Genomic DNA, 21,064 nt, shown 5'->3' on the forward strand with positions numbered 1-21,064 from the left:
TCCTCTCACTTGGGTCGCGTCCTTCGGAGTCGCTCGCTGGCGCCCTTGGAGCATATGCACATCTGAAAAAGTCTTCTCGACGGCATGATTGAACTTTACTGAGTGAGAATGAGGCTTCCGATTTTCTGTTACTTTCTTCCGGGACCCTTGCCAGTGTCACCCTCAATTGCTACAGGTTGGCCGTCGGGCTAAATCACACAGCTGCTTCACGCGCCGGCTCACGCATTGTCCCTAACGCACGCGTCTGCCTTTCGTTAGATGTATTCATCATGGTGTTGTGCCTGGCCCTCAGGGTTAAGCCCCGCAAAGCCACTTTCATACACAAGATCCAACATTGTCATGAAGCTGAACCAAGCTGTCTTAACCAGCATGACCTGACCACGTACGCTCAATACAGCGCGACTCCTGTTGCGCCACCACCTCTCCCGAGGAGACCTTTTCCCATCCGTGGGAAGAAGCCGGGTATCAAGCTACATGAATCGCCGATATGCCCTGAACGCCGTTTCGACATTTTGTACAACCAAAGCCTGCAATCGCCAGGGTGAATCACGCCTGAAGCTCGTCGACCGCTCGCGTCACCTCCTGCGTCGCTCGTTTTTCCCATGCTAGCCGAGAAGCTTCGTTGAGCAAGGAAGCATCCTTGACTTCGTCGTAAAGCTTCCGCGATATCTCCCGATTGATCGACTCGTATTGCTCCGTCGTCAGCTTCTGTGCCCGCCAGTACGGCCTCAGAGCGCTCTTGACGATCTCATTAATGCTCTTCTTTTCCTCGTGTGTCATGGCTAATCTCGTGGGCGAGGAGTCTTCTTTTCGTTGCAGAACTTGCTGCGGTCGACGTGGGCGCGGTTGGCGCAGTTCCAGTGGTCGAATCTCTGATTTGCTTGGTCGTGGTTCGGAATCACCGTGATCGTTTGTTGACCGACTTGGCGAGTAGTTGGCTGGTGGATATACGGGCTCGATATGTGTGCTGAGCGACAGGGTCGGGGATGCCTCCCGTCCATTCGTTCGGGGGAGAGGCGGAGGGGTGAGGGAGAGCGCTCGTGGACTGCTGTGGTTTGAAGCGGACGGTGAGAGAACGGGAGAGGAAGCCTCGGGAAGCAACCGCCAGGTTGGACTAGTGGCCCAAGCCTCGTCCTCGGATATTCCATTTGGCTCCAGCTCTTTGAGCAGCGAAGACACCAGCGGAGGGTCCGTCTCCAGTCGGTTGAGGGTCGCTCTCGTGGGCACGCCGTTGGTCGTCGGCCGTGAACTTGATGAATCTGCGGCAGGCGCAGCCGGAGCAGCGGCCGAGGCCTCCGACTGATTGGGAAGCCGTCGAGTTCGAGGCCGCTTCAGCTTCCTCTCCGGTTCGGGTACTGGCTCAGACGGCGATGCCGTGACGGACCGAGTTTTTCGCTTGCGAGATGCGCTGTTGTTGTTGTTGTTGTTGTTGTTGCTGCTGCTGCTGCTGCCGCCGTTGTTGTTGTTATTGTTGTGGTTATTGAGGTTTGTGTCGGCTTCACGAGCCCGGTTGAAGGCACCCCACGCCCGCAGTTCGTCTCTCGTCTCCTCTACAGGCTGGGGGGCCGAGTGTAGGCGCTCGCTTATTTGCGGTGGAATACTGGGTGCGAATTCTTCTTGGGCACCTAGTCGCTGGGCAATGTTGACACGCTGTTGCCATCGTTGCAGCTCTCGTTGGTCGTTCTGCTGGAAGCGGCGAAACTGCTCGAGGTCTTCGTCATCGTCGTAGTTGTCGAGATCCAGGTCGCTCATCTCGAAGAAGCGGCCGGCGAACTGTCCCCATGCACCTTGCCACTCGGCATTTCGTGCCTGGCGGCGGGCCCTCCTGAGCCGTGCACGGGTCCGGACATGATATCCTCGAACATCTCGTGGGTTGGGTCTTCGGACGTTTTGGGGCGTAGGCGATGGCGCGGCAACTTCCGATGCCTCAGGCTCCTCCGTGAGGTTAAAGAGATGGGCACATTCCATGCAGTACCAGTCGCCTTCGGGGATGTAATCGAGCCCGATGCAGTGGGTATGGTAGGCGGCATCGCAGCTGTCACAGAGGAGCAGGACGTCCTCCCGTTCGGCCGAGCTGCATATGGGGCATGGGTTGCTGCCTTCGTCTTCCTCAGGCTCCGGGTTTTGAGCCATCCACTGCTGAGCATCAAACTCGGCCACCTGCTTCTTATCCTGAACGTCGTACGTGGAAATTGGGGTACCTGTTGAGAGAGGAGGACGGTCAGCTTGCTCGTCGTTGGGAGGTCGGGCATGGCCCGGGAGGAGGAGGCAAGGAGATGCTACTCACCATCGGATCCATTGTAGACCTTGACGGTGTGAAAGGGGTTGCGACAAATGGGGCAGGTATTCGTCTTTTGGGCCCATGCACGAATGCAGGAGTCGTGGATTAGGTGTTCGCAGCCATCGAGGGCGGCCACAATGTCCAGGTGGTTTGCCACCTCGCCGACAGCATCGGCGACATCGGTGGTCGTGGAGGCGGAGGCAGTCCCGTTCGCAGACGAGGGGTGCGGCAGCAGATCAAGACATATGATGCACTGCTCGGGCTCAGACATGACTCCAGCTTCGACAAAACAAACGGTGAGGTGATGAAAACATGTAAAAAGACAGCCGAGGAGGAGTAAAATCGATTCAGGAAGCAGACGAGAAGTCGCTGACGTTTGTTAGAGACGTCGACGTAGGTCGTGACCGTTTTTGAAGATGGGTCTGCTTTTGGCCGTGATTAGCGGATGGGGTCGTCGGGGCGGTAGGCTGTAGTTGGTAGTAGAGGGCACCGCGGGTAGAGGCAGCAGGACGAGTGGGAACGAGAGGAGAGAGTTGGAAAAGAGGGAGCGAGTACATGTAGTAGGGGTATGGGCCGTTTGGCTCAGCAGGTCGGTACTCGCAGTTAGCGTGCGAAGTAGTACCTAACTGTCGATATGCTGTTAGGGGATATCAGGCGGGGCCAATCAGCTTCGCATGGCGCTGAAGCCGCCTGGACCGTTGTGTGGGTTGGGCTTAGGCTGGGGCCTGGTGGCCGGGGAGAAAGGGGAGGGGGGGGGGGGGGGGGCGGGCGAAGTTTTGCCGCGAAGAATGACGGAGATGGTTCCGTACTTGTACAGCTGCAGCGTACTCCGTACGTTTAGGTAATATTACTGAGTTTGGCGAGGATTGGGTAGGGGAGGCAGGAGGCGGGAGGGGAAGGGGGGCAAGATTCGGGCCCGGAAGAAGGGACCGTGGCAGCGGGGATGATGGTGTGTCTGTCTGTTGATGCCCGGCCAACTTGGCACGGTGCCTGTGTGCGGGTGCTCGCAACAACCAAACGTACCTGCGCTCGTTGTGCTACGGCACGTACGGCATGCAACGCCAGGCTGGGGATGGGAAGGAGACGATAGGTTGGCAGCGAATGAAATGACACACTTTACCTGTGGCTGCGAACGGAGAACGTGTTCAACCAGCGGGGTGGATGAAAGGTGAAGTGGGCGCGTGTCGTCGTTTCGTGTACCTGCAATCCGTACCTGTACCAGCTCCGCGGGTGGGTGAGGCACGGCAAAGGAACAGCCAGAGGTGGGACGGCGGGGAGAACCACAGACCAGAGAATGGAGAGGCGGCGTAAAGGGGAGGGAGAATGGCAAAGGACAAGTGGGCAACCTGCCACTCGGATAATGCCTCATGCGCACGATGAATGAGGTATCGAGGTGGGAAATGGGAGCGAGCACAGCACGCATGACAACATGGCAGCATAGATGGACCGCACGCTGGTGAACGAATGGATGGATCTGCGGGCTGCAGTGGGCACGGCCAGAACTGACTTGCCTGACCGCGTGGGCGTGACCGGTGTCAGCCTCGACTCGAGGTTGTTCAGGAAAGGGATGGCTTTTTTTCATTTTTCTCATTTGTTCGCGTACTCCGTAGACCGTCTAAGTGCGTACCTGTAATTAGGTGCTAGTGAAGAGTACGGAGTAGCATTAGGTGGTAAATGAGGACGCAAGGGCTGCGCGGGTCGTGGTCCAGCTGCTAACGGCGGACGAGTTGGGTGCCTAATAATACCTAACTGGGTACCAAAGCCAGTAAGTAGTACTGTACGGAGTACAGGGAGTAATACAGTACTTTACGCCGTACCTCGTACTTATTGTACTTACTATACTTCCGTGCTGTACTTACTGTACTCCGTACTTACACTAAGGTCGCCTGACGAGGTGGCGACTTCTCACTTTGCGCTTCCTGTTTTCCGAAGGAGGGATTCGTTCCAAGGCCAGGTACATGCTCAGTACATGTACTCCGTACCTGCCATCATTACGAGCGATGCACCAACCCAAGAGTTGCCTGTACTTGACAGTTACCGCCCTGCCCAACCTCGCCTCGTTCATGTGACTCTGCGCGTCGAACCTTCGAGGTGCCAGCCGCATGCCTCCAGCCCGGCGTGTTCTGTGTGTTGGACGATGTGCCAAATGACTATTCGTACGTACCTGGTAGGTGGTAGGCAGTAATGCTACCGGGAAGAAGCAAAGTCCAGATCGAAGAATGGGTTGGTAAGGTACTCGGGGGTCTGGGCAACATTCTACGCAACATTTGAACCTGCCACATCGAGGAAGACGCACACTCAAACGCTCAGACGCCATGAAGCAGCGCTTGAGGATGCGCCCCCCCCCCCCCCCCTTCTGCAGGATTCAGGAAGTATTATTATTATTAATTATTGCAGTGGATCAATTCTAGGTACCCAGGTAGAAAGAACCAAGTGATAGGGGCATGAGGGAAACAATCCCAGCCTCTCCGTCCCAATTTGAAGACGAGTTCGGAGTATCACTCCGTAGATGCACACCTACCAAGTACCGCACGCCATACGAGGTACTCGCTTGTGCAACTCGGAGTCCCAGGTCGCCAATCACCTGAATGGCCGTTCCTTTCTGGTACAGGGCAGCCAGCGTGACGGTCGATTCGGTCACGGGTTTGCCAACTACAAATACAATAGCAGACTCACGTTGCGCGCTCTGGGCAATGGGAATGGGGAAGGCTGTCGTCACCATTATGCTGCGCATGCTAGTATGGCACCCTAACGCACGTCGGGTCATGCAACCCCCGCAGAATGCGCAGCTGCAAATTCGATATTACGCAACGCTGGTTCGCGCTTACACTTAATCTGGCGCGCCTTGCAACGAAATGCCGCCAACAGCTCATGGTGGTGGTGCTTCCGCTTTCGCCGAGGTGCGACAAGGCTCCGGACAAGGACGGCTGGGTCGTACGGTGAACCTCGAGATCGCTCCGTGACGCTGGCCGCCCGGAGGGCACCGACGAAGCGATCCGTGGTCAAGCCGGCTTCCTTGCCGTAACGGCATCTAGTCTCGGCACTGTGACTGTGACCATGGCGGAATAGTAGATGGAGGAAACTCGACCGAGACAACGTTATTTCGCGGACCCGTCTAGTCGTCGGCGACGCCAGTGGCATCGTATACATTCACGCATGCATTTGTTGAGCTGCCGCGCAGAAGCAGGTCGCCGGCGCCGTCATACATCGTTCTCATGGCTTCTCTCGGCTGCCCAAGCTCGCCACCACACAATGCACCACGCTCGCCCGATCGCATTCGGAACCCTACTTCGATATGTAGTCGGAGACCATGCACTCATTTTTGTTCCAATGCTAATCGACTGGCCTCTATGACCGACGTTCGAGCGCTGACGTCCATCCCGTCACCGCGTAGTGTAGGCACGCAAACCATGATCCCCATACACCAGACCGAAATGCAAACCATCCAGGGACTTCTCCTTACACCTCGGCAATCTCCCTCAGTCTTCGCAGAGTCGATCGCATGGCGGCGGCGGCGGGGGTGCTGCGGCTCTCCATTAGTCTTTGCCCCAACTTGACCAGACGGTTGTCGTTCCGTCGCGAGGAGCAGGAACGCAGCAATGCGATTGGGGGCCCACGTACGCAACAACATAGGCACCGCCAGCGATGGTTCGTTTGCAGGACTTGCAGTCCCAGATGCCGGTGGAGTGGCGCTTGACGGTGGTCTTGCCGCAGAATGTGCAGACGTACTTGGCGTGCTGGGTGATTTCCATCTTCTTGACCTGCTTACGCAGGGAAGCACCGTAGCTGTACAGAACGTCCATCAGTTTCACTGCGCCTCAAAGAGTCCCGTAACCATGTCGGCCGCATCGTTCGCATCGAGTTTCCAGTCGTCTCCCCGGGGCATCGGTGATTCGAACAAGCGGTCGTGGACGCTGACCCAACCGCGTAACAGCCTCGGAATATTCCACGGCGGATTCCTTTTGCACGTGCCCCTTCAACCGGGCAAGGATACTTTCGAGCTCGCTTCGGGGACCGGAACTCGTGTGCGATGCGGGCGGCATGGGTGGACAGATGGACGAGCGCTGGCGACTTACCGAGTACCGTACTTGCCGCTGTAGACGTTGTTAGCCACTGCCAAGTGAAATTTCGGCAGCATGTGATGGGAGGGAAACATACGTGACGCCGACCTTCTTCGTGCGCTTGGTCATCTTGACTGAGATGTGTGGGAGGTTGTCGTTGGGAGAAGGACGACGGGTGACGAGCAAGAGTTTGATGCTCGGCTTTGCGGTTGCGGCTGTTTCCCCCGAAAATGTGCTGGATGGGACTGGGGTTGTGAATTTCCTTAGGGCAAGCACGTGAGCCTCAGGACGGGGCCAAGCGAGCTGGCCCACAGGATGGGTCGTCGCCTCCAAAAACTTGAAATGAAGCACGTGACTGTTTACAACCTTGACCCGCTTGGGCCAATAGCTTTTCGATGCAATCCTCAGCGGGTTGACGCGCGAATTAGGATTAGCGGCCGCAATGCTCGAACCGCCTCCCCAAGTTCCGCTGTAGCCTGCGGAACCCGGGATCCGCCGCAACTAGGATTCGACCGATCTAGGCAAACAGCTCATCATCAGGCTGAAGTGGCAAAACCGGAGGACCGGAGGGATTATGATATCAGACATCGGAACCAAGGCGCGGAGATCACGAGTAAAAATACAGTATAAACAGGCCCTTCCCTGATTCGCAATTCCATACGTGCATATATGCTTGACTAGGTCAACGTACGCCAGCCAGTACGTGTACAGTATGAGAGAATAGTGCAGTACTTTGATACCTCGTGCCTCTCGCTACGAACATCCTCCTGCTGCTCTTGGGAATCCTCACTCGGCCATTGCATTAATACTAGCCACAGTCCAACATGCCTCGCAAGCAACACGGTCGCCAGTACGACCTCCTCGTCCTCGGTGCCACTGGTACGTTGCCATCGTCCTCTTGCCATCCATCATCTGCCGTACCTGTACAGATACGTCATCTGACGAATCGTTTCGCTGACCGCACCGCGTCCAGGCTACACCGGTAAATTCGTCGCCGAGCATGTCACCACCCATCTTCCGACGGATTTGAAATGGGCCATTGCTGGTCGTTCAGAATCGAAGCTCCAGGCTGTCATGGATGAGTGCCACAAGCTCAACGCCGACAGAGCGCCACCAAGTAAGTTCGCTGTCATGGGTCGCTGCAGCAGCTGTTGACATGCTTCAGAGCTGGAGCTGGCCAACATCGATGATGAAGCCGAGTTGAACGCTCTCATAAGTAAGGCCTTTGTCGTCATTACCACCGTTGGCCCGTACTGCAAGTACGGCGACAAGGTCTTCAAAGCCTGCGCCGATGCGGGCACTCATTATCTGGACTGCACCGGCGAGTTCCCCTGGGTGGCTCGGATGATCAACAAGTATGAAAAAACGGCGCAAAAGAGCGGCGCCATCATGTTCCCACAGAGCGGCCTCGAATCTGTCCCTGCGGACATATGCACCTGGGCCATGGCTCGCTTCCTCCGCAGCAAGTTGGATGCGTCTACCAGCGACGTAGTCCTCTCTATTCATAAGCTCAAGTAAGGCTTCATCCCCCTTCAGATTTCTTGGAGAAAGCATAAGTACAGATCGGTTCGATGGAGCTAAATGCCCTCTCAGCGCGGCGCCATCTGGCGGCACCCTCGCGTCCGCTTTGGGCATCTTCGATCACTTTAGCTTGCAGGAAATGAGGGAATCCAGCAAGCCGTACGCATCATCTCCTGTCCCTCACCATGAAAAGCCTCGACCTAGCACATCCATCTTGCAAGCTTTCTTGGGGGTCCGAAATGTGCCCAATCTCGGCTTGCAGACGACTTCGATATCCAGCACGATTGACATCCCCATCGTGGAACGTACCTGGGGCCTTCTGTCTCAGATCCCTTCCCGAAGAGACCAATTCTACGGCCCCAAGTTCAACTGGGCGAGTTACTATAAACCTCGAAACTGGCTCCACGGCATCCTTCTTCACTGGGGACTTGCCTTGGGGAGTCTCATCATTGCCACACTCCCTCCTGTGAGGGCCTTGTTGAAGAAGTTCGTCTACAAACCAGGCGAGGGTACAGGCAAGGATGCGTTGGCAAAGGAGGAAGTTGAGATCCGTGGCGTGGCGACGCCGGACACGGCCACGCCCTCGGGGAAGCAGGCGTACTGCCGAGCATGGTTTCACGGCAGCATCTATTACCGTGAGTTGACAGCCTTCGCACCATGACTGGCCGACGAGCTCCGATACTGACCTACGAAGTCACCGCCGTTTTTATGGCACAGGGAGCTTTGACCATCCTGGAGGACGATCTGGAGCTGGACGGAGGAGTCTACACTCCCGCTTGCCTTGGCCAGGGTTACGTGGATCGCCTCCACAACGCAGGATTCAAGATGGAGGTCAAGATGTTGCCAAACTAAGAACGCGGAACCATTCATTCCGGTCAGGAAGCAGGCCATCGGCGAGCTATGCATGAAGAGCCCCTGTGGCGGAAGCCGAATTAGGATTATGAGAAGAACGTAACGACGTTCCCGGCCACCCAGGCACAACCCCTGTACCGTTTTTGCTGTCAACATGCATTTTGTATTAATGTGAAATCAACATTGTGTTGAACAGGCAGCTGGCAACCCTTGTCAACCAGTTCGGGTACCCAGTCTGCTGACAGCTACCCCTGCCTCCGCCTGAGAGCATGCAGAGCAAGTGTTGCAAGCTTGCCATGATGGAACCCCTGGCGGCTCCGCATGCGCACCCCCGATAACGTCAACGTGTCCCGTGAATGCTGTTGACGGGAGTGGCATGGATGTCAAAGGCAGAGTATGACGTTTCAAGCTTCGAGTTGAATTCTGCCAGTGGTTGAGCAGCCATGGTATATGATTATGATACAGAGGCAACCATGCCATGAGGACCGCGACTTGCGCCGACGCCGACGTATGTGTACATGCAATATTAAGCCCGAACTCCGCCGTTTGCAACTGAAGAAAAAAAGAGTCCTGCTGTACGAAGAACTGGACTCGGCACGCGCCACCCAAGTTGATTAGCGCATGGACCAGAGTCCCGTTGGATGTCAATGGCGGCTGCTCCAGATACCGAGAAAATGCAAGAAAGAAACGCGCCAAAGAATACTGCGGAATGCCGGTGTCTTCGCGACGGGGTTCACCCGTCCGTTGGTAACGTCGTGATTAAATTTCGCCAGCATAAAGATCCACTACTATATTGACAGCTGCAACAACAATCTCCATGGCGATAAGTACGATAACTGTCGGGCGCACACACAGTTATCCCGTTAGCTCGCAAGGTTCCAACGAGGCAGCGGGCAAACATGGGTGACCCACCAATCCATTCAAGCTTCTCACCGTGGCCATGGCTTAGCTGATCCTTCAGCACGGCGAGAAGGTCGGCGATGACGTCCAAGCGCTCGGTAAGCAAACCGACGCGCTGGTCCATCTCCAGATAGCTCCTCACTGCCTGGTACACGGGCTCCAGTTGCGGTTCGGCCCAGAACAGCTCGGGGGTGTCCAGCACAGATCCGTTGAGGTGGATGCTGATGCGGAGGATGAATAGCTCGCCTATCTGCATGTTAATCTGCGAGCGGCTGAGGTTGATCTTGCCTGTCAGGGCAATCTGAGTCGGGATGTCCTTGCAAGTATCGATGGTGGAGGCAATCAGCTCCTCGAATAGCGACGTCTACGATGGCACAGTCAGCAGACGTAGGCCAAAGTCGCCCGCGCAGGGTACGTGGTGACTTACCTTGACACTCTGCGCCAGCGCGTGTGATATAGCCAGCTTCGTCATGTAATTGTTCTTATCTCTTAGCGTGATAAAGTCATTGTATATCCGCGCCTGGTATTCGCGGGTGTAGTAGAAGTTGAAATGCTCCGTCTCCACATCATCTGGTGCGAGCTTCTCAAGCTCAAACTTGGAAATGTCCTTCAGGAACCGGGACTCGTGCGCCTCCGTCATGCCCCATATTACGACGACGCCGTAATCGAACAGAAAGACCTCGGGCGTGTGGATCTGCGTGTCAAAGTCCGGCACGGCCTCGGCCGCGGGAATGTGGCCGGAAACACTGGGCCCGAGCAAGACTTCGCCGCTGAGATGACGAACATCCGCGTCCGGATCAGTGCCGTCGGCTGGAAAGTCGCCTCCGTAGCCGGAGTCGTACCTGGACTCTTGACGAAGGCCGGTGCGAAATTGCTCCCGGCTCACCTCGTCGCTAAACCTTTCGCCGCCGGTGGAATGCCGTCGTTCGTGCACCGGGAAGGAAACATCGTGGCCCTTGCCCGGGTGGCCATAGGCGTACGGCGTGTATATGCACTCGTCGATGAGCTTGGGGTTGGCGCCGCGGGTCTTGCCGCGACCCTTGAGGAATCGCATGAGTGCATCCATTTCGTACCGGTTCGCAGTGCAGTAGGCGGTGACGCGCGGGAGCCGATTGCGGTCCCCCTTGCCCAGTCTCGCCGCATCTCTCCTCGCGGTGGGGTCCTTGATGCGGGTGTACTGCGAGTAGACCTCTCGACCGCTCTCCTCATCTTCGCCATCCTCGATATCGGGGTTGGGAAGAAGCTTGAGCTTCTCCGTCTTCTTCGTGCTCCTCTGCGGCCCAATCTTGGCCCCGACAGGACTGTGGAGCGCAGACTGCAAGGCCCCGTGACTGTTCCGCCGGCGCAACTTATTGTTTAAGGCGGCGAGCACGGGGGGAGCGGACGTGCCACCGGAGCCGATTACGGCATGACTACCGTTCGAGACATGCTGGGATCGGCTGGCGTGGACGGGGTTCGAGTCGGGCTGAAAGGTCTTGGTCACGGGATCGGCGCTGAAGGTGACCGTCCTCGGATTCCGCGGTCGGCTGTGTGCCGAGGAAGAGGCGGCGGCGGCGGCGGCTAACAGGGGTGTGCTTTCATTGTTTTCGTTGCTGTTGGCGTTGGAGTGGGAGTTGCCATCCATGGTCGTTGGCAACAGGTTGCGGCGATGTCGTATGAGGTTGGCAGTGACGCTGCTGCAAGTCGGAGCAGTCACGTCGCTCGTCAATGTTATCGGTCACGCAGACGCCAACGTTCCATCCGAGTCGATTGGGTAGGAACCAGGTATTCAGTTGACAATCCGTGAGAGGATACGGCAGGCCGGAGGGCTGGGCGTTGAGGGGAAGAATCGATCGACAACTTTGTGCCTATTTTTTGGGACTGAAAGCCCGATGCAGGAAAGATGGTGGATGACGAAATTCAATCAGGTTGATTCCCGATTTGGCCATGGCGGCCTTTTCTGTTGTCGTTACAGGTAATAATACAACGGGGCTAGGGATTAGATCCCACTATCTACAGGTATCCGTGCATAATACATGTGCTGTAGGCCACTGCAGCCTGTACCAAGTAACTGCGCAGCCCTCCTGTGTGTGCCAGATTGCCAGTAAGTGCTCCGTACCTACAGCCTGGAGCGAGCCAGAGTGCTCATTGCCATGTGAATTACACCTGGAAGGAAGCTGATTATTCTTTTTTCTTCAAAATAAACCCGATCACGACATAGTAGTTTGTAGGCATACGCGTATGTGAATTCGAGGGCGATGTCATTCCATCCATCATTGTTTTTCCCCCATATTGACATTGTTGGTTTCGACACTCGTATCAGCCGTTGATGGCCGTACGAAGTATTTCATGCAAAAGTACTTCCTCAAAGTGGAGTGCGAAGTAGCCTTATATTCGAGCATACTGTATATGTATAATACCTATATACTGTACGTACTTGCTATGCTCAGAAAGTACAGCTGACACGGGGCAGCAGTTATGCGTAGTGAGGTAGGAGTACTGCTCATGAAATTTTCTTGCTGTGCCTAATCACCCTGTCTCGAAGAAACGCCCCAACCCAAAATCCAGAATGCGCCAGAAAACCGTCGTCACCATGCCGTCTAGTCGTCTCCGTCCTTGTCCACCTGCGTCTCTTGGTCCTCCGTGTCGTAGTTGGCCATCTCGACGTCCTCGTCCTGTGTCTCCGGCTTGTCGTCCTTACCATCCCCACCTCGGTCCTCTTTCTTTTTGGACTCCGAGCCATCCTTGCCGGCCTTTTCCTGCTGATTTTTGGACTCCTCTTCAAACTTGACCCGAAATTCATCCTTCTCAGCTTCTGGCAGATTCTCCCACTCGCGTGCGAGCTCTTCCTCAATATTCACATCTTCGTCCTTGTTCTTGGCCTTCAGCGCGGGCCGGGCCTCGAGGCAGTAGGCTTCGAAGGCGCTGCGAGGATTCTTCGATGGCTTGCCGACCCCGTTCGCCGCCGACTTACCGTCCTTGGACCGACCTTCGGGGGGGTGAGACTGGGATCCGGAGTTTGGCGACGCAGGGTCTTTGGACGTGCCGGGCTTCGACTCGGCGTCATTGGCGGCACTCTTTCGATGACCCTTCTTGATCCGTAGAGGCTTGTCCTTGGGCTTCCGGGGGTTAGCATCCAGCTCGCTTCGGAATTCGGCCAGCTTGTGTTCATCAGATGACGTTTCAATTGCAGATATGGATTTGGAGAGATCGGGCCACGGGATGGAAAGAAACGGTACCAACGCATGACTCGAACGGGAATTGGATTGTGCGTACCGTGGGAGGAGGGCTGGGGCTGCCCTCGGAATCCTCCACGTTGGTGCTCGTCCGCTTGGCAAGCTGCTCAAGCAGAAATGCCCTCTCGATCCGTAGCTTCTCGACCTGACGCTTTATCCGGGCGAGGCGCAGTCGAGCGGCGTCGTTGGCGTCCTCGACTTCGTTTGTGCGATTTTTGAGCTGGACGCATTTGCGACGGTAGGCCTCTTCGACAGAGGGGGGAAGCGAGGGTGGTACGGCTGTGGGAGGAGCGTCAACTTCGGCAAACTTTCTTTTCAGGGGCATGATGACGACGGCCATGGGCAGCGGAAGGCGATAATGCTCTTGCGGTTGACCTTGCGGTTGACCTCGCGGCAAAAAGGAACGGGCGGAATCGACAGTGCAGCTCGGCGAGGAAGAGTGCAAACGATCCGGTACGCAAGGGAGGGGGGATGATTCAGAAATACAAGACTCACCGGACTGCGGCGCCATAGTAGGAGGAAGCGGCAAGAAGGCGAGGAACGAAGAAGGCGTGAACGGAGACGGTTGTCGGATGCTGGCAGGTTAGCCAGGCGTAGTGGACGACGCCGAAACAGCACGACAGGCCAGAATCCTTGTCACTCTTTAGCCTGTGTAGAATTGTCGTCGGATGCGCGAGAGGAAAGTGCTGGCGTGTCAAATGGAAAAATCAAATCCAGGGCTGCAAGACAAGCAATGAGGTGGTGCGACCACGAGGCTACCGCGCGGAAGCTTCATTTAGGGATTGGCGGGAATAATTACACAATGAAAGTACTCCTCCGTACGAAGTACTGCTGTAGAGCTACTAGTACTTCGTACGGAGCAGGTAACAAGTACACCTACATTAAGTACTCGTGCCTACTGCCACTACTGGTAGGTACATTCGCCACCACTGTCCAGGTACTAGATCTACGCTAGCTGAACAACTCAAGGCACTAATACGTGCGAGGTACCATTCGGTAGGCGCAGGTATGCAAACACTCTTTAGCTGCCATTGTGGATTCATTGAATCAACGTGCCAACCCATCGCCGCATCGCCTAAGGTTACCTGAATCCTCAACTAGAAATATCGACCGAATATCACAAAAGGGTTTTATTAAAAAATAAAAATAAACACGGTATAGAATAAGTTTTGTGCTCCTATAGATGCCCCTCCTCTCCTCCCCTAAGTCGTAAAGCTGGTAATTGGTTTCGAAAGCCAGAAGCTTATGGGGAGCGGAATAACAAAGGACCTGCCTCCCAACCGCATCCGCCGCTGATTGGCTGCGCCATGCCCAATGCTCCTAGCGACCTAGATTTTCCAACAAGTGTTTGGCTTGTCTTGACTTGCTTCCTCGCTGGTCAGCTTGTTGGAATCACGCCACGACCGATTCCGCAAACTTCCTCGCCGACAGACAGCCCACATTGTGACGACGCAGGAGTCCCCGGGCTTTCGTCGCCATGTCGCTCAACATCCCCAACGCCCCGAACGCGGGTCTCTTCAAAGGTGGCTACAACAAGTACGTCTCTCTGCTATTCATGCATGGCATCATCCCACCTCCCCATACTGTGGCCTCCCTCTCCTCCTCCCCTTCCTTCCCTCTCCCCTTTGGCACCCTTCGAAAACCCTGCATCCTACCATGCTGCGACCCGAGGATCTGACCCGGTGCCAGCTACGACTCCGAAGATGGCGCCGTCCTGCGCAACATTGAGGCCTGCAGAGCCATTGCCTCGACTGTGCAGACCTCTCTCGGCCCTTATGGCTGCAACAAAGTCGTCATCAACCACCTGCAGAAGATGATCCTCACCTCCGACGCCGCTACCATCCTCCGCGAGCTCGACGTCGTTCACCCCGCCGCCAAGCTGCTTGTCATGGCGAGCCAGCAGCAAGAATCCGAGATGGGCGATGCCACGAACCTCGTCATCATCCTTGCTGGCGAACTCCTGCGAAAAGCCGAGGACCTGCTGCGCATGGGCCTCAAGACGGCCGACATCGTCATCGGCTACGAAAAGGCGCAAAAGTTTGCCCTCGACACACTCGAGAAGCTTGCCGTTGACAAGGTCGAGGACATTCGCGACCAGGAGGAGCTCAGCAAAGCCATCCGAACCGTCATCGCCAGCAAGCAAAACGGAAACGAGGATTTCCTTGCCGATCTCGTCGCCGAAGCTGTCCTGGCCGTGCTGCCCAAGAATCCGGCCAACTTCAACGTCGATAATATCCGGGTCGTCAAGATCATGGGTGGCAGCCTGGACCAAAGCCGTGTGGTCAAGGGCATGGTCTTTCCCAAGGAGCCCGATGGCTCCGTGAAGAAGGCACGCCGTGCCAAGGTCGGCGTCTACACCTGTCCCATCGACACCAGCCAGACCGAAACCAAAGGTACCGTGCTCTTGCACAACGCCAAGGAGATGATGGACTTTTCCAAGGGTGAGGAGACCCAGCTGGAGACGGCTATCAAGGAGCTCCACGATTCCGGTCTGCGAGTGGTCGTCTGCGGCGACAAGATTGGCGATCTGGCCATGCACTACCTCAACCGCTTCGGCATCCTTGCCATCCGTATCCTGAGCAAATTCGAGCTGCGAAGAGTCTGCCGCGTGGTCGGCGCCACACCCTTGGCCCGGCTAGGCGCCCCCATGCCCGACGAGATGGGCAGCATCGACGTTGTCGAAACGCTCGAGATTGGTGGCGACCGAGTCACCGTGTTCAGACAGGAGGACGAGGTGACGAGGACTGCTACTCTCGTCCTCCGCGGCGCTACCCAGAATCACCTCGACGATGTTGAACGAGCCGTCGATGACGGCGTGAATGTCGTCAAGGCCATCACAAGAGACCCACGACTTGTCCCTGGCGCCGGTGCCACAGAGATTCAACTGAGCACCAGGATACAGGCCCAAGGAGAGAAAACGCCTGGCCTGAGCCAGTACGCCATCAAGAAGTATGGCGAGGCCTTCGAGGTGATTCCCCGAACCCTGGCCGAGAGCTGTGGCTTGGACGCCACCGAGGTTCTCAGCAGGCTATACGCTGCCCATCACAAGGGTGAGGATGGTGATACTGGTGTCGATATTGAGGTGAGCGTGGTTGAATATCCGTCGGCTTGCCCGAGAATCCAGCCTGACGTTTGACTAGAACAACGACGATAGCGGCACACTGGATGCAACGGAGGAAGGCATCTTGGATCTGTTGGCATCGAAGCACTGGGCCATCAAACTGGCAACCGAGGCCGCTCGGACTGTCCTGTCCGTCGACCAGATTATTGTGGCAAGACAGGCCGGAGGGCCCAAGCCGCCCGGCCCCAACCCTGTACGTTGATCCCCCACGACGTCATCGCCCTAATTGCTGACTTGTCGTGTCCCTGTCAGAACTGGGACGAGGACTAAACGTGCGATGTGGTGCCACCTCTTGGGGTTGGAAGGGTCGTGGACAGTGTTGTCAAGTAGCGGTGACGGAACGTGGCAAAGATAGATACCCTCTCGTCGATGAAATTTGGTCAACATGTGGTCCAAGGCGAATTGATGGGAGTTGTAGTGGAAGGAAACTCGATGAAGCAACCTCCCATGGAGTCAAGTCCGAGGTTGGTTGGGAGCACGACCTGTTCCGAGTTCGTCATGTTTGTTTCCGACTTCAGGTCGAGTCAGATCAAGTCAGCTGACGAACCAGCCCGCTGTCTACAACAAGTTCCCCTTTGGAATCGAAATCGTGTTATGGCGAGACTACTTTTCCAAAGCTTGCGAGTCTAGCACGACAATCGCAGCCCAAGAACCGCCAGTCGTATGGTTTCGCAATGGGACTACAGGACCCAATCAATATTTTCTAAGGACGATTTGAGCCAACTCTCATTCAAGCCGCATAAAAAAGAACACATGAGACGGATACTTGGAACGGTGCCTTAAACGTTTCTATTATCGTGTCTTCCACCAAGAACTTTTGAAACACCGTCATGCCCTCGTACATAGCCCAAAGGTAACAAAAGTAATGAAATGCCATCCTATCCCGCAGGACAGGAAATGGGCGATGAAAACACCTAAAAGTCGTTCCAAGGAGAAACAAGGACTTTTCCAAATTCCCGAAGTCGTGATATCATGTCTCTAGCGACCCACGTAGAGGAAGAAAATGGCAATATGCGTCTGAAAATAAAAAATAAAACCAAGAAAGAACACAGCTATCCAGTAGATAATGCGGTGGGTATATCCGTTGGTTTGAAGTGAAGTAGACGTTGTGAACCAACATAAATGTGTATGAAAGAAATGAATAAAGAGCTCGCACATAGCTGTCTTGGCTATATTGCGTGCTTGCATGGGAATAGAAAGAAGATAATCATAAGACGTAAAGGCGACGAAAGAACGCATCACGCGAGGGGAGGTTGGCCGGGTCGTAGCAAGGACGGCGCAGAAAATGGAAGATGGCGGCGACCTGTTGGCACCATCAACAGCAGAAGGCTTTAAGCTTCTTATGCTTCTTCCATGATGCCGCCCTCGCCACATTCCTCGCGCCACTCGCGGCTCTTTTCTGCCAACCGCTTGATGCCACCCACACGTCCTGCCCAAAGACCTTCGATGGGGGTGCGGAATGTATACGCACGCTGCGAACTGATGACGCCAATGGCCTGGAGAACGGCCTTGCGGCTGTCGCGGCCAAAGACAGCAGGGTGGTTGATCCACTCCAGGCTGCTCTCAAGCTCGGCATCCAAGGCGGTCACGGTGGTAGCATCGATTCCGACGCCAAGTGCGATGCCGTCGGCCTGTCTGGGCCCGAGCTGAGCAGGCTGGAAGTTGTTTCCGGACGAGGAATGAACCGAGGCAGGCGGCGACGGGCTCTGCTTTCGATCAGGGGTTGCCGTCGAGCTGGGGGGATGTTCGTGGCCAAGATGAGGCGTCGGCGACGCCGACTTGCTCGTAGGGGGGACCGGTGGCAGCCCACCTTTGCCAAGTCCCTTCAGAATGGATCGCGTCTCGTTGAGGAGAGTGTGCGCACGATCATGCTGGCCACGACCGACCAGGGTCAGGGCTCGTGTGAGCATGTCAGAGGTGAGCAGCTCCATGCGCCGCTGCACGATGCTCGGGTGAGGAGGTATCAGGGGCGCATTCTGCCACGACTTCTTCTGGCCGGCACTGGCGGGTAACATTGTGATGGCCAGGAGTGAGGGTCGTGGCATCTGGGTCATGGTGCCGTCCCGGAGAATGTCCCCCCAGCTCAGATCGGCCTGGATCAAGGGGACCTCCTCGACGGACACGGTCCTTTCTCCGTCATTGTCCGACGACCCGCCGAGCGCCTCCAAGCCGGACACGATGTTATCCCAAGGATCTTGCGGCAACTGGTCCTGGGAGGAGTTGTCTGGCATGATGACCAGCTGGACGAGGATATCACGCTTGTCGCCGAAGCGTAAATCGCCGAGGCTTGCTTCGGCGTCGCGGCCAGTGGCTCGCTTGGTGATCTGCAGCGCACCGCTGATCTTGTGGAACTTGGCGGGGGAGCCCTCGGGAAGCTTGAGCTTGAGCTTCACATTTTGGTGCGACAGGGCTTGCATCCCTCCGAGGCAGCCGGCCAAGCACTCACGAAGCATCATCCAGTCCTTGACGTACGTGTAGGCGGCCTTGGTCCTCGTGGAAAGCTCAATCATGGTGTCCGGCTTATGCGTCATGCCGAGGCCAAAGGAATGGATGGTGATCTTGGCCGCCTCCGCTCTGGAGACGACGAAGTCGACGGAATCTGCGTCTGCCGTGGAGGCGTCGCTGATGAGGAGGATGGTGGCGATGGGGTTGTTGTGCTTGCGTTGCATCAACAGATCCATGGCCACGTTGGCACCTTCCACGATGTCGGCCCGGTGGCTCTTCTGTCCCACCGGCTTGATCAAGCCCAAGATGTTGGACCAGCCGGGCCAGGCCTTGGTGGTCATGCCGACGATGGGCACGCCGCCGCCTCCGGATCCGAACGTCACCAGTCCCATGCGATCCTTCTCGCCGAGGGTGCCGACCATGAACTTGAGCGCATCGCGAACCAAGTTGATCTTCACGCCCTGCATGGATGCCGAGATGGGAACGACGACGACAACGTCGATGGGGACGTGTATCGAGCTCACAGGACTAGGGCACTTGGTCGCGAGGTTGGTATACTCGGTGGGGGCCGTCGTCGCCGACTTGTGGCCCCACGAGGATGTCGTGGACGAAACTCGCTGCGGATGCGAGCGCTGCCAGTCCGCTTCCTCGTCCGTCTCGGACAGGTCGCCACGGTCGAGATCCGGGCTGCGGGTGGGGGAGGGTTCAACGGCGTTCAGGTCCAGCAGGGCTTGGTTCCAAAGCTTGAGCTGGTTCCGGTTCTCAAACTTTAGGTGGAACTGAGGCAGCTCGGCGACGGATAGGCTCAGGGTCAGGACATTTCCGTCCATGCTTCCGGCCTCCGACACCTCGTTGAGATGCTTCTTGATGAGAATGGAGCCCTTCAGCGTGCATCGAGTCAACTTTCTCGGCGCACCGGAGTCATCCCACTGATGTGCCTGGGGCGACAGCTTCTTCTCCTTGACACAGATGAGCATCTCGGCGAAGAGGTAGCATTCCAGCTCCTGCCACGTCGCCCTGTCCTTGCCCACCCGGAGAGTGCCGTACAGTCTCAGCTGGCCGAATCTGGCACGGGTTAGTCGCCGAGGGAGCCGATAGCGGCACGACGCGCGCGAAGGGGGGGGGGGGGGGGAACTTACTTGCTGAAGTCTAAGCCATGCCAGTTCTCGACGCGGTTACGCAAAGTCTCGGTCATTTCTTCGAGAACTTCGGCGGGCTCGTATGGATGGAAGCGGCGGACGCTCGGGGCAGGTGTCACAGACCTCGAGGTGCCTTGGTCCATGCGTGCACCGACGGAGGGCGGCGCCGGCGCCGGCGCTTGGACGCCGATGTCCTCTGGGTCGGGCTTCCACTTGTTGTCCGGCACCTCGACGGTGACGAGGCAGGTGAGGGTTTGCTGCTGGAGGGATTTGTTGATGGTTGGGAACTCGGATCGGACGGTGACGGTGGGGGGAGGAATGGGGTTCCTGGCGACGCCGCGAGGGCTGCCTAGGGTCGTCTCCATGGCCTGAACATCGTAGTCGTGGCGCCACGGAGGGCCGCTCTGCGTCGTTTCCGGGTACCCGCTGGACGAGGCTACGCCGTCGGCCTCGCTGTCGCTGCGCGTGTGCTTTGAGGAATCGTAGCGGTCCGATGGCGGGGCTTCACGGCTATCCCTGGCGCTCGCGCGGGTCCCGCTGTCGCGGCCATTGAGGCTGAACTGCTGAGATTGATGCTGCTTCTGAGAGCTGTTGACGCTGGGCGGCCTCACCGTCTGGCTGTCCCAGGTCGGCGCAAAGGTCGGCGTCAGGGTCGGCGTCGGGGTTTGCGTCGAGGTGCGAGCGTCGCCACCGGCGGTGCGGACCATGTTGCTGATTTTCTCTGCCGCCGAATTAGTAGCTGGAAGCGTGACCTTGTCCCGGTGGAAGAACCGACTTATGTCGATGACGTTGCCTCCTCGGCTCGTGTCGAGATGCAGCGGCGCATCGCAGGTAGGACAGTACTGGGAGTCGAGCTCGCGTATGTACTCGTAGAAGCAGGCCTCGTGAGCGACGTGAGAACAGGAGAATTGAAGGACGCGCTCGCCCTGCAGGGTATGCTCCAAGGGCTCTTCGCATACGGCGCATTCGCTGCCGACAAAGGTCCTGTCGCGCTTTATGCGACTCCTGTCGACGGAGCCGGCCATCGGGTTGTCTGTTCGCGATGTGAAGGTAGATTCCGCAGCCGTTGACCCAATGGACTCGCCACGTCCCCGAAGAGAGCTGCCGCGCGTTGCTGGGGGGAAGACATTGCCTATTACGCGGGGACATGTCAGCGTAACCGGTTCCGGAAAATTGTCTTGCTCGCGGCGGCGGCGGCGAGAAGGGCTCAGCAAACACTATTAGCAAACACTATTATTACCTTTTTCTGGAGACAAGGATGAATCCGCCAGGTGCCTCGGTCGCGAGGCACTTGTGGTGCTGAAGAGGCTCAAGTGAGCGAGGCGAGAAGAAAGATCCGAATGCTTACTCCTGGAATCATTCCCAGGGGGTTCGGGAAACTCGTCACGCTGACGGTGACTTTTCCTCGACCGGGCGAACATTGGAGGATGGCAAGGCCGAAGGCGGGGTATGAAAGAAGGGACGTCGCAGCAGTGAAGGCCAACCGTGCTTCGCCGCAGGTGATTGTGAGGCGAACAGGTACAGATAGA

General features: G+C 56.8%; 7 protein-coding genes across 7 annotated transcripts; 2 read left to right on the plus strand and 5 right to left on the minus strand.

Annotated features, from left to right (window-relative positions):
- Positions 1 to 546: 546 nt before the first annotated feature.
- Positions 547 to 2,552, minus strand: DCS_04769 (PHD and RING finger domain protein; the record flags this gene model as incomplete). The annotated part of the gene is made up of 2 exons (XM_040802075.1): positions 547 to 2,201; positions 2,288 to 2,552. The coding sequence occupies 2 exons, from the start codon at positions 2,550 to 2,552 to the stop codon at positions 547 to 549; spliced, it is 1,920 nt and encodes a 639-aa protein (XP_040657108.1).
- Positions 2,553 to 5,740: 3,188 nt separating this feature from the next.
- Positions 5,741 to 6,471, minus strand: DCS_04770 (putative RPL43B-60S large subunit ribosomal protein; the record flags this gene model as incomplete). Its single annotated transcript, XM_040802076.1, has 4 exons — positions 5,741 to 5,804; positions 5,903 to 6,067; positions 6,358 to 6,375; positions 6,440 to 6,471. The coding sequence occupies 4 exons, from the start codon at positions 6,469 to 6,471 to the stop codon at positions 5,741 to 5,743; spliced, it is 279 nt and encodes a 92-aa protein (XP_040657109.1).
- Positions 6,472 to 7,166: 695 nt separating this feature from the next.
- Positions 7,167 to 8,715, plus strand: DCS_04771 (uncharacterized protein; the record flags this gene model as incomplete). The annotated part of the gene is made up of 5 exons (XM_040802077.1): positions 7,167 to 7,221; positions 7,316 to 7,459; positions 7,508 to 7,856; positions 7,936 to 8,498; positions 8,558 to 8,715. The coding sequence occupies 5 exons, from the start codon at positions 7,167 to 7,169 to the stop codon at positions 8,713 to 8,715; spliced, it is 1,269 nt and encodes a 422-aa protein (XP_040657110.1).
- Positions 8,716 to 9,474: 759 nt separating this feature from the next.
- On the minus strand, positions 9,475 to 11,239 carry DCS_04772 (sporulation protein RMD1; the record flags this gene model as incomplete). Its single annotated transcript, XM_040802078.1, has 3 exons — positions 9,475 to 9,551; positions 9,628 to 9,979; positions 10,043 to 11,239. The coding sequence occupies 3 exons, from the start codon at positions 11,237 to 11,239 to the stop codon at positions 9,475 to 9,477; spliced, it is 1,626 nt and encodes a 541-aa protein (XP_040657111.1).
- Positions 11,240 to 12,194: 955 nt separating this feature from the next.
- DCS_04773 (HMG box protein) lies at positions 12,195 to 13,341 on the minus strand (the record flags this gene model as incomplete). The annotated part of the gene is made up of 2 exons (XM_040802079.1): positions 12,195 to 12,755; positions 12,871 to 13,341. The coding sequence occupies 2 exons, from the start codon at positions 13,339 to 13,341 to the stop codon at positions 12,195 to 12,197; spliced, it is 1,032 nt and encodes a 343-aa protein (XP_040657112.1).
- A 966-nt stretch (positions 13,342 to 14,307) lies between these two features.
- On the plus strand, positions 14,308 to 16,221 carry DCS_04774 (T-complex protein 1, theta subunit; the record flags this gene model as incomplete). The annotated part of the gene is made up of 4 exons (XM_040802080.1): positions 14,308 to 14,366; positions 14,520 to 15,912; positions 15,971 to 16,144; positions 16,204 to 16,221. 4 exons carry the CDS (start codon positions 14,308 to 14,310, stop codon positions 16,219 to 16,221), a joined length of 1,644 nt encoding a protein of 547 aa, XP_040657113.1.
- A 1,070-nt stretch (positions 16,222 to 17,291) lies between these two features.
- DCS_04775 (von Willebrand and RING finger domain containing protein) lies at positions 17,292 to 20,956 on the minus strand (the record flags this gene model as incomplete). Its single annotated transcript, XM_040802081.1, has 3 exons — positions 17,292 to 19,461; positions 19,536 to 20,667; positions 20,884 to 20,956. 3 exons carry the CDS (start codon positions 20,954 to 20,956, stop codon positions 17,292 to 17,294), a joined length of 3,375 nt encoding a protein of 1,124 aa, XP_040657114.1.
- Between the last annotated feature and the right edge of the window lie 108 nt (positions 20,957 to 21,064).

This window comes from Drechmeria coniospora, chromosome 02 (assembly GCF_001625195.1).
Source record: "Drechmeria coniospora strain ARSEF 6962 chromosome 02, whole genome shotgun sequence".
Lineage (NCBI taxonomy): Eukaryota > Fungi > Ascomycota > Sordariomycetes > Hypocreales > Ophiocordycipitaceae > Drechmeria > Drechmeria coniospora.